This window comes from Hippoglossus hippoglossus, chromosome 3 (assembly GCF_009819705.1).
Source record: "Hippoglossus hippoglossus isolate fHipHip1 chromosome 3, fHipHip1.pri, whole genome shotgun sequence".
NCBI lineage: Eukaryota > Metazoa > Chordata > Actinopteri > Pleuronectiformes > Pleuronectidae > Hippoglossus > Hippoglossus hippoglossus.
The window spans coordinates 13527487-13540220 of NC_047153.1; the positions used below are offsets into that span (position 1 = coordinate 13527487).

Genomic DNA, 12734 nt, shown 5'->3' on the forward strand with positions numbered 1-12734 from the left:
CCAGATCTGTTTGAATCAAAGCTGTGGGCCGTTATTCAGATAAATACAACTCGGAATCTATGAAAATGTGAAACACCGATAGAAAGAGCTGCTCTGGGATTTTCTTGGCCAAGTTGTGCACATACAACATTTTGGCGTTCTTCTTATAACAGCCTCCAGGAGCTGGATAATGAATGTACTGTATATATGATGTACAGCACAGAACATTGTTATTTTACTATAGGATGCTATGGGGTTTAGATTAAATTCACTATGCTATATACAGAACAACAGATATTTGTCACAGGCATCACCCACACATATCCATGAGCAAACCAAACCGTACAGTCCCACCCACTGAACATGTGTTTGCTTTTCCTAATGAGGATGACTAACTCATGACTAATAAACATGCAACCATGCACACATTTAATTCCTTATTCCAAATCCACAAACCGAGGCGGATCAAAACCACTTTGAGGTCTTTACAGTGGAGGCAGATTAAGAATATCTTCAGTTAATCAGGTTCTGTGCAGAATGGAGCAACATTTGAATAAAAAATAAATAAAATAAACTTCATCCAGTAACTGATTCATTCAGTAACTGATGCCTTATTTCAGAGACATGATTCGCTCTAGGCTTGCCGACTCCCTCTTACTAAATTATACAAACTAAATAATAAGTGAGGAGATGTGTTAAAGCACATAAAACACTTTCATGCCTACTGCCAATTATGCTACAAAACCATATGAACACACCTACAGCAGCCGTTCCATAAGAGACATGGTCAAAAGAATATTATATTCATTATAACAAGCGTTTAATGTGAAGCACATTTGGGATTTCATACACATTTGGCTGAAAGAGGAACATCAATCTATAATTAAAACTGCACTGACAGCTTAGCAGACAACAATATGAGGTCTTTTGAGCCCGAATCAAAGCATGCTGTAAATCAAATTCACTCGCTGTCATGGGGCATTCTGCAACGTGGCTGCTCGCTCTGCTCAAACACAGCACAGAGTTGCATATGGCTCCACACGTGTGTAAATGAGCTGCAGGATGGAGCTGAACTCCGGACAGACGGTAGATTAAACCACTTGCATGATTAAGCGACCTACATCTACCACTTGTTGCCTTGACAGATTACAGTAGCTGAGGCTGCTTAATGACAGTAATCTGACTGTGTGTGTGTGTGTGTGTGTGTGGGGGGGGGGGGGGGGGGGGGGCGTGCGAGGTCACCTGAGTGAAGAGCCAGTGGAGCTTCATGCGTTTGGCCACAGCGTAGCTACACTCGATGAGGCGAGGTCGGCTGTTCACGTCCACCAGGCACTTGTTGTCGTCATCGTCAACAGTGGGACTGAGGAGCCCGACCTGCAGCTGCTGGGTACTGGTGTAGTAAACATTCTGCAACAAACACCACATCCTGCCATCAACAAACTGTGTGCTGCCATACACCGAAAGCTGAGAAGGCTGAGGTGACATTTAGATAATGGCCTCTCCTCAGCTCTGTGTGACCATACAGGTGATAAATTATGCAGTAAATGAGGCTCTGTGGTTGTCTTGACTATGAAAGAGACGTCTTATGAGGTTGATTTACATACACTAAAAATGCATATTTATACAGTTACCCTGACTGAAAGGAGGACAGGGGAAGACAAGGAGAGGCACACAAAAGCAGCTCATGATTAATTCAGGAATTGGGGAGAAACCCAAATAACGGTGCCCTCTATGACGGAATCCTTCCTGTTCTGCAGGACAGTTTGCTCAAATGAAGCTGAAAAAAACCATATAAACCATTTGCAGGACGAGCATGTTGGGTGTTAAAAAGGCAAAAAATAAAGACGTAAGCATGAGAGAGAGAGAGTGAAGAGAGAGAGAGAATGTGTTTATTGTATTTGCATCGCGGTGCCCAGAGTTTAATGGCGTAACACTGGCTTTAATTTGGTGTAGTGCGAACGGAATGATAAACAAGTAGTGAACAACAAGAATGTGCCGTGTATGAATATATGAGATTGGTAATTGGTGCACAAGACGTACACCATTTTAAGAGGTAGCGTTGTGCTTTTCCCTCGAGTTTTGCACAAGCTTATTGAAAAGCAATGCAGTTTTAAAGGTCAAACAGTTTCTCCAGGCCCATTTGGCTTCTTCCCCCTTTAGGAAAACACTGTCTTGTCAGGGGCACCTTCACACGTCTTTGATCTGCTGGCCGCTTCACCAAAGAGACATTTAAAAGAGGCCAATTATCCCACATTTCACAAAAAGACAGTTAAGTTGAAAACAAGTAATATGAATGGGTGTAGCAGAACATAGCCTTTTTTATTTTCACTAAAAAAGCAACTCACTAACGTATATAATGTATAACATTGCCCAAATTTGTGAGATGTCAATATTGATGCATCTGTTACAACTATCTATTAATGTCCCATATGCTGTGAGTGCTTTTATGTTTTATACTTAGAGCACATTTTACTGATAATACTCTGCTTTCACAAAACTAATAGTTAAAGTGATTTTACAATGTTTTTCTGGTACATTTACTTCAACAAAAAAATTCCAAGTACTTTGATCGCCACCAGCGAGTTCAACGAACAAATTAACGAAAACAAAATTCAAGAGTGGGCAGATTAATTGGTTTGTAGAATCCAAACGATAAAGAGGCACAAGACGGGGAGGGGGGAGTCAGATTCATATCAAGCGAGCGATTAAGCAGAAGTAGAAGTCATTACATTAAGTGGGGATCAGGATTTTCTGACTGGAAACTTCTGACTCAGGACCCCCAAAATGTTATCTATTATAAAACATAACAAACCAGGGCCACATTTGCTTGTCCGTCTTTTACTCTTATCCTTTCACTCCATTCTTATTTGTCTGATAACGCTCCAGCAGCCTCCTTCACAGACGTTTGAACAGTCTGACGAGAGTGATTTCTGTGTTTATGCGACGCAGGCTGCCGTATGTGTCTGAGGTTTTTCCTATTGTCGCTGTGCTGAAGTCGGTATGTTTTATTTCTGCTCGAGCTGAAGTGCCGCGCTGTCGCTTTGCTGACAACATGATCTTGTAAAGTCAGCCACGTGTTTGATTGTTAGCTTTGTAATTCTCATCCCTGCACGCATGCCTGTGCAGTTTTCTTTCAGCGCGTTGATGTTCTGCATTTACCGCAGCACCTTTTGATACAAAAAACCCAGCTCTCCCACAGCACCTGCACTGAAAAGCAACTGGCACTGACAATATCACGTTTTGACTGACTACAGCAAATATTTGCACCGCTCTGTGTGTCTGAACCATTACAGAGGCAATCCATCGGCTAATTCCTCCTGATGATGTAACACTGAAATACAAAAATAGAGCAGACTAGATGTGTCTTGCAAAATAGATCCCTAATCTCATTAGGAATGCTGGTGCTCCTCCAATCCTTTGTTTGATATGCCTGGATGTATGAGAGATTTATAGCACATAACATATTTATTATGAACAACTTTTCAAGTTATCTAGGTCTCAGAGAGGACAGCAGAAGTTGACTAATGAGTGTTTTCAAGAAAGTGAGATTCCACAAGATTAATACAAATTTTGAACTAAAGATTTCCCCCTGAAAGAGTTATAATTTGCACTGCGGCGCAAACGTCAATTAAGCGACTGAACTGCCAATAGATTCACTTGAGCTGAGAGGGATAATGTGAGATCAAGTCTGCCTCTAGGAGACAAGTTTATAACTGTCACAGCAAGGATAAATAATCTCTCAAAACAATCTGCTCAGACGTAATGGGATGGACGGATCGATAGGAGCTGGAGGAGGCTGGAGACAGTAAATGATAATCAGCAGAGCTAACATTTGAAAACACTTAAACTCCCTGTTATTTGGACAGAGATATTTCCTTCAGAAGAAAACACCATGTAATGGGGCAAACCGCAGAAATAAACCTGTGAGGGATCAGTTTTTCTGAATCATTGACATTAAACCGAAGAAAGCTGGAGAGAGAGGAAAATGCTCTAACCTCTAAAACAGGATTTCACATGATGTTTTTTCCATAATGTGGTATTTTATTCCGAGCGTTCAGTATTCAGTTAGGACACGCCGCCCCTAAATGAAGGCGTATGAAAAATGGAGAAGAGTTTAATATGTATTCCAAAATAACAAGGACGGTTTCTGTAAAGGGCAAAAGAGAAAACTCAATCTTGTTTCATAAGGTAAGGCTATTGAGTTTGATTGAATCGAAAAGGCAGAGGAAAGACAAGTCATTTCTTTTCATGACGGAACAGGTTTTATTGAGGAAGAAAAGCCCAAGATGCAAGTAAAATATAGTGGTGATATATTAAAACTGGGAATATGCTGCTCGCTGTGTGAAACTGTGGTGCAGAGAGAGAGAGAGAGAGAGAGAGAGAGAGAGAGAGAGAGAGAGAGAGAGAGGGGGGGGGGGGGGGGGGGGGGGGGCTCAGGAGGGCTCTAACCTGAGGCGTCATCCCGTGACAGAGATACAGGATGGGAACATTGTCATTGTCAGGTCCCTGGTCCAGACACAGATCGTTCTTCAGAGAGTTTTTCAGCTGAAAGACAGACAGACAGACAGACAGACAGACAGACAGACAGACAGACAGACAGACAGACAGACAGACAGACAGACAGACACACACACACACACACAGACAGTCAGTAATCAATTGATTAATAGAGAAATAATCAGCAGATTAATCCATAATGAAAATAATCAACAGTTGCAGTTGGATACAAGCAACTATAACAGTAAAATCATTCTTTTCAGCAGCTACACTGGGAAGTGGCAGCGCTGTGTAGTCCTTGTATCCACAGATAGACCTCAGAGTGTTTGTAGATTCTTCACAGATTTTCGTGGGTTCAAGTGGACAGAATTATGTGGTTTACGTCAGAAAAATTAAAATATTTTCTGTTGCAATAAACATTATTATTAATGGGAGCAGGATCAAGAGATACCAAGGTTACAATGCATTTAATTTGCAAACTGAAAATATTGCATTCAGTGTGACGATGCTCTTTGTACACCACCTCTTTCATAAATAATAAAGATTCCGATTTTCCTTTTTTACATTTACTGCTGCTTATTTAGTGACAATCCTATAAAGTCATAATAGAAGGTTTTGTTTTCCGAACATTTAAGACCGTCTCTGAAATTACGTTGGGTTTATACATGAACCGTGAGAGATTTCTTCTTTTGAAAAACTTCACTTCACTTTGAATAGAAATATTAGAGAGGCTGAAATAATTTAGAAACAATGAACGTTCTGACTAATGGACATAATACTTGAAAAGGAAACTATAAATAACCGTAGACACCATTCTGATGAAGGGAAGGAGTCGTTAGATGAAGAAAGCATGGTGCTCTGGAGAGTAGTGCTGCTCATATGAATTTTACAAATAAACGTGGAAGATACACCTACCACATGCAACCCCTGCCCTCTGCAGTGCATTAGTTCTACTAGAGGACAGAAATGACTATCCAAGCTGCTTGCTGTGATGTTTACTGAGAAAAGAGCATTACAAACCAAAGATGCTGACATCAAACAGTAGTAACCAGCATCTTCACTGGGATATAAATATGAGAGGATATTTACAGAACACTGAGATGAAGCTGGACCTGAGCAAACTAACATGTGAATCATAATCTGAATCCTGTTAAATTCATTTCTTCTTTATGAAAATGTAAATCAGATGCATTCCGCCTGATGAGCATGACTCAGACTTTGAGGCCCCAGAGGGTTATTCATGCGTTTCATGACAAAGGTTTGCCTGATTGCGAGACACACACTGCACCGCGGGGAGTTCCAGGGACGGTGGTGTGTGTGTGAGTATTGGATCAGGTAAAGATGTGAGATCAAAAGAACTGTTTGGGATGATTCATCTCCCCATCGGCTCGTGAAGCGTCTACATCTGACTGATAATCATTAAATCCACAGGCAGCACATGGTCCCGTGCAACAGCTCGGGCCTTGACATTTCTACTGTGTGGGCGAACAAAATATGCAACACTATGAGAGACACCTGTGGAGGCACGATTAGCCTGAATCAACCACAGTGAAGCAGCAGTTAGAGCGTCTTTGCTTTCTGTAATGTGACATATTTCTGAATAAAACATAAGAGGTGCATGGAGGGGAATTAAAAGAGATTGAAATTAAATCCGGACTGGACTGCTCTGATGTTGGCATGGTTCAGTGAATATGGAGCCGCTGCGCCACACACGCGGGATCACCAGGAAGAGGACGGGTCTTATGCAAGAAGATTTTCCTATTCTTTTAATAAATTTCTCCTACATTTGTTCTTATGGTGAGTATAAACGTGCCATGTCAGATTCATCAACTTCCATCTTCAGAAAAATGTGCAAATGACATACATGATGAAGGCCAACTGTGCTTTTTTGAGTGAGTGCACGAGGATCAGAAATGAGCATAAGAAAAATAAAACCATACAAGGCTACATTTCCTACCCAATGTCAGAATTGTTCAAACATGAAAATGACATTGAAGAGTAAAAAGCAGAGCTTTGTGAGTTCAGCGACAGAAAGTAAAAGCATCGTCATCATGTCCCCACAGCGAGGCCACTGACGACTGCAACAGGAGGAGAGCAAGGTAACGTCTCTGGCCCTGATATGGAGGAACAAATATCAACCATAACAGGGGATGTTGCACTGGAATGTTTTCTGCTGGTGCTGCATCAGCACATCTACGTCCGCAGTAATATTATACAATATGCAGCAGGCTAACATAATCTGGCATGAAGAGCAGCTTGCCACCAGCTGTGTCAAGGCAGATCCACCCAGGAGGTGTCATTTTTATATTCATTTACAAGTGCTATAAACCAATGAGATATACAATCCATGAGTGAAAAACTTGACTAATGACTAACTTAATGTGACTCCTGCAGGTCAGGAGCACTCATAAATTATGTTTGTACCTGGAAGTAAAACTTACAAGCAGGGTATATTTGAGTGTGAGCGCAGGGTTTTGAGCGTTACGTCAAATCACCAAGTGCTGCTGTCAAACTGAAAGACCACACTCTTGAATAAAGATGGTGAGGTTGGCTCGAAGCTTCACTCTGCCTGTGTTCAACCTCACAGAGCCGCTAAACATGGCTGCAGCCTCTTAATCATAGTCCCAACACGCACTTCTTCCACGGCACCCTTCTGATAGCTAATTCAATTTTACATAGAGAAACGAGAGGGATTTACTGAACATGCTTGTTGTCATATGTTAAGCATATCAAGAGATAACGGAACAATTAGGACTTGGAAAATGTATTTTTCTGTAACATAATTTATTCGTAGGTCCTTTCTGTTTTTACTGCTCTGTTGTTGAACGCGGACGCTGATCTGCTCTCAGGCAGTAACTCCTCAAACCACTGGGGACTGGCTAACCCATCAAATGCATGTCACAAATAAAGGATAATGAGGTCAACAGTGTCAGAGGCATGAATGTAATGAGGTCGTTCCGTTTCCCGGCTATATCCATCCACCATTTGTCAGTGTGTATGGGGGGAGAAAAAACATCCCATATAGCATAGCCATAATACTGCGGTATGTGTGTCAGCGTGTATTAGGGTGCGTCACCGTAATGCAAGGTGGGAGGACCGTGGAAATAAAGCTGCTTGAGAACAACTAGGGGGCAAATAGAAACACTGCCAGCATGCCCTGTTGGTTGACAGTTCCTCTGGCGTCTCCGAGTAAAACAATTCTGCTGCAAAGACCTTCGCATCTATATTTAAAGTAAGCTTAAAATTCATGTATATATGTGTCTATATCCGTCTCAAACACCCCAACATAAACAAAGTTAGTCAGATTTTAAGGAAGGAAAGAGTCAAAGTTGCAGCAAACTTCGTCTTTGAACCGTTTGTGTTCCTGACTGCAGCCATCCGGATCCCACCAGGGATTAGAATGATTTACAGACATGGGGATTTTTTTAAAAAGCGTTTTTTGGGGGCTTTTGCTGCCACTGAATTGAAGTCGGGATGAAGACGGAGGCGGCTTACTACTCCATATGCGATGGTGTCGCTGTACATCCTCATCTCAGGGTAGATGTTGACCAGGTACCATCGGAAGGTTTTACACTGCAGCCTCTTCCTCAGAGCCTTCCTCTCGGAGATGTCGCCGATATCAATCCCTGAGTCCTGCATTCATCCAACAACCACCACACACCAACACACACACACGCAGACAAATAGTTCCACACAGAGCATAACAATGTTTTACCATGTTTGTGAAGAAGTGACAATGGTCCATTAAGAAGCATTTCAGAGCCATTTGCTGTGTATTTGAATCCTCTATAGGGTTTGGATATTTTTTCCTTTTCAGACATGGAAACCCTTGACAGTGTTATCGCAGCTGCTCCTTCACACAGCCCCACTCAGCCCCACTCTCATGTTAACACTGATGGAAAAGTACATTTCCATCACCGGCAAGTCCTGACTGTAATTGCAGTTTTAAAGCACTCACGTACGTTATTTCCACTTAATACTGTCTTTGATTTCTACCTGACTATGTTTCAGGCACATGTTCTGTTTTATTCTACGACATTAATCTAATGACTGTTATTGATTGGACTGTCAAGTGCCCTTCAGGGTCGGTTCGGGGACCTGTGTTATTTTCTATCTGTATTTTCTATCGGTTTCCATCAAACTTTTTATTTCACTGTTTTTAATATATCTAATAATTTATATGCAAATTACACTCTTCACTCTTCTTGTGAGTGACATGTGAGGATCTCAGTGATTTAACCAGACTAAATGAATTCATGAAAGCAATGGGAGGCTGGATGTTTCGACACTTTAGAAAACTGGATGAGGATAAAACAGATGTTCTCACTATTGGCCCTGATAGCAAACCCGCGACCTTTTACCATGAATATCAAACAACACAGAGATTAAGGCAAAACTCTTGAAGAAGAAATTAGATAATTAAATCTAAACTATTTTGCCTTCATCTTTTTCTTTCTTTTTCGTGACCTGTTGAAGATGCCAGACCCTGTATTAAAAAACCCTACTTGCATCTAAGAGGTTAGCATCCCAAACAAATACAGCAGTAAAATTCTAACAAATAATATTACATGTTATAACTTAATATGAACACTGGCACTGTGTTGATCTCAGAGGTAAATTTACCCAAACAAAATTTGCTGTGAAGTTAAATCCAGGGGCTGAAACTGAGGCTAAATTGTCATGCTTCTTAAGTAGGGACTGTGTTAAATGCCTCATTATTGACTGAATGAATTGCCTGCAGATGTTCATCTATTCATAACACGGATTTACATATTCAAACAGATTATGCAGGAGAAGGAAAAAAAGCTTCAGTGAATAAACATTTGACTTAGCCTTTGAGCCATCCTACATTTAACATTAAGCAACATGGTGCCATTATTTATTTTAATTCAGTCAATCCAGATGAAGATCAAATAAAAATATGTATCCTCTGCAAACCCCAAAGCTGTGAAGAGCAGGAGACAGTGTGCAGCTTGTACATTCTGTATCAGATTCATGTTGACACTGCAGATATCTTTATTCCAATATATGAAATAATACAATAAAGCCTCAAATAAAAGGATTCAAGAGAATATATTTTATAAAATCAAATATAAAACTGAGTAAAACAAATTATGCACATATTCTATTATTTCTGTACATATCATTGTGCTCTAAATAAACATCTGTAATGCAGTTAGTTTCTTCAATTGACCTTTTAAAATGTTATTATCCATTGAATCCTCTAACTGCTATTGTTTAAATTTTAGTCTAGATTTGTTCTGGGGCACGTTTTTATTTCAGACCATTTTGTGAAGTGATGAGAAATCATTACATCTGAGCCTCCTGGAGGCGTCTGGTACATGATTCCACCCATCTGTGGTGAGACCAGAGCCGGTGATACTGAGGCAGGCTTCTGTTTCCCTCCTGTTTTGAACAAACGATGCCTCAATGCTTCTAGCTGACATCTGAAATTTGCTGAGCAACATGGCTGTTTCAGCCTCACTGTCTCTAAAGCTTAGAAACTGAAAGACCTTCATAGTAAAGTACATATCATGATGGTTTTATGCTATTTTACATTTTGCAATTTTGAGGGTATTTTTCTCCTTAACACACAAATATTGTTTAAAAAAATTCCCAGAAATATTTTCAGTTCCAAGACAGTGTGAGGTAAAAACATTTATAATACACTTCCATTAACACTCATATGAAAACAGGATATGCAGTAAAACTCTTAACAGGCTGTGTGGTAAAACATAAAACACTTCCTTTCTTTTCTTATCTAAAACCCATCAAGTCAAGGTCGAATACCACAAAGATATTCTCTTTGTAAAAAAGCAGTGAATCCAAAAAAGTTGCTGATTAAAAACCAGGGACCTTCAAAGTGACCAAACAACTAAGGAGTCATTTCTTTAAGTTTCTTGCATTTAAAAAAAATCTGATTCCTTGGTTTTGTTAAGACAAGAATGCACGACATCATGAAACCTTCCTATTGTAGATGATTGAACACAGATAAGCACAACTGATGCTATGCATGAAATATTGTGATAACATATCAAATTCAGACCTACCCTGTGAGTGGAAACTAACAAATTTAACAGGATAGAAAAACAAAGATGTGATGAACACGATCGCTCACCTCCACGGGAATATTCCAGGCCATGTACACGTGGCTTTTAAACTCATCCATCCACACCTCCGCAACTCGGAGGGCATTTCGCCGCACGTGAGACGTTAGATCCTCCGTGTAGGGTTTGTGAGCGCGCTCGATGTGGGCGATGCGAGCACAAGGCAGGACCTCGACGCTGCCGCCACACTGCCACACCTGGCGTTTTAACACAGAGAAAACATTTGTCAACGATCTACAACAACAGCCGAGCAACGAGTCCGTTCTACGTTAAAAACATTCAACTGTGGTGTAGCACTAAGTTAAAAGTCACAACGCAGACACATACGCTTCGAGATGTGAAACCACAGCTGTAACAGCGGCTGCGCAGATGTTGTTGTCGGTGTATAAACCTTGCACCTGATGTTCAAACAGCTACAAGTTAGTTTTCAGTGAAGAAATGTCTGAAGTTCACTTTATAAAGTAAAAAGTTTCAGTAGAACTCAATCCCTCATGCTGCCGGGAAACACAATGTTGTGAATAACATCATTTTAATATTTTATTTTTTGTACTGTTTTTTTAAAGTGCGTGTTGTGTATTTCTGTTTTGATCCGAACATCAAACTATAAACAGAAAAATCTCTGTCTGCCTCTTCTCTTATGAACAACTTCAAACTTTGTGAGCGTGTTTCTGAGGATTCAAGTGAGTGCAGTTTTTTGGAAAGTTTTTTTGGATGAGCTGTTGTCGAGAAAATCGAAAGCACAGATCCAAAATAATCAATGCAACCATCCAGCTGACGGAGGCTTCTGAGACGACCGTGCTTGTGTCCTGGGTTGTGTCACAAACATTTAACATCATGGACTTGTGCACTGCGAGATCATAAATTATACAAACAGGAATCAGCTCCTCGGGACCAGTGCTGCACTGATCAGAATTAAAAACAGACCTGAGGCTAGAGGGTTTATTTTATTTTTCTAAATTGTATTCGCTGTTTATTTAATACAGGAGACATTCACAATCAGCAAATGAATACAACACAACAAAGATATAAAAAAATAAAAGCAACACTACAAGGAAGAATCGTGAAAAACATCAGAAACCAAAGATTTAAAATCACCAACGTAGGAGATTGCAGCTCACTCTGAAAGATGAAAAATAGCTGAACCCAGTTCTGCCAAAATCAAGGGAAGGTGATATCTAAGGTGATGTAGTCACTGGATCATGTAGTGACCAGTGTTAAATAAGATAAGATAAAACTTTATTTATTGACACCGGGGAAATTCAGTTGTGACAGCAGCAGGCACGTCAGAATGAGGTAAACAAGAGAATAACAAAAATTAAATAAAAGTGCAGTGGTACAGGATGATTGTACGAGCGAATAAAAATCTGTTTGGTACATAAGAAAAAAACATTTGTACACAAACACAAGTCTGCAAAAAAAGAAAATGAAAAAAGAAGATTGGGAGCTTCATCAGTAGAGCTTTATGAGTGAATAACATGAGGACTGTTTCTTCTTGACTGTGAGGACGTCCAGCTCACCAAGTGAAACAGAGGACAGTGGTGAGTGTGAGATTTGTCCTTTGTGATAAAACTAACGCCCTGTGATACGCAGGGTTTAACTGCTGAGGTGTCGACGGGGCAGCGTGACAATACAGAATATCACCCTAATCAAGGACATGACGGTGGACTGCACAATAGTTTCACAGTTGACAGAAGACAAACATCCTTTAATTCTGTACAAGAATCAAATTAGTTTTTTAACTATGGAGTCAAATGTTCTGTGCAGCGATGTACATCATGTACTGTACTGGCCGATAAGCAGAAGTGATTCATCACCTCTGCAACCTAATGTATTCTCCGCTGTGAGAAATGAGTCCCCATGATGGGAAATGTTAATGTCCCACAATCCAGGAGAAGTCTGTGTCCTTGATGACTAAAGACCTGTAGCACTCACTCGCCTCATAATGAAGACCCCTGGGAGGGTCAGGACCCCGGGGTGAGAATCTAGACAAAGCCTTTCTAATTGTGATACCGTCATTGAACGAATGTTAATGATGACAAATTCCCTCATAAATACGAGAAAAAAAAAACGACCTGCAGTTTTATAGCTTCGCCAACCACTGCAGTTTCAGTCCACATGATTTTCTTCCAGACTCGTATGAAGTAAGTCAAC

The 12734-nt window shown here is 40.5% G+C and overlaps 1 protein-coding gene across 1 annotated transcript in view; it reads right to left on the reverse strand.

Annotated features, from left to right (window-relative positions):
* The window catches only part of galnt18b (UDP-N-acetyl-alpha-D-galactosamine:polypeptide N-acetylgalactosaminyltransferase 18b), an 80048-nt gene that overhangs the window by 3450 nt on the left and 63864 nt on the right, over nt 1–12734 (reverse strand). The window contains exons 7-10 of the mRNA XM_034581326.1: nt 10595–10780; nt 7972–8109; nt 4429–4524; nt 1222–1386 (exon numbers count right to left, since the gene is read on the reverse strand). Of these exons, the coding sequence (XP_034437217.1) occupies nt 1222–1386; nt 4429–4524; nt 7972–8109; nt 10595–10780 (585 nt within the window). The remainder of the gene's footprint in view (nt 1–1221; nt 1387–4428; nt 4525–7971; nt 8110–10594; nt 10781–12734) is intronic.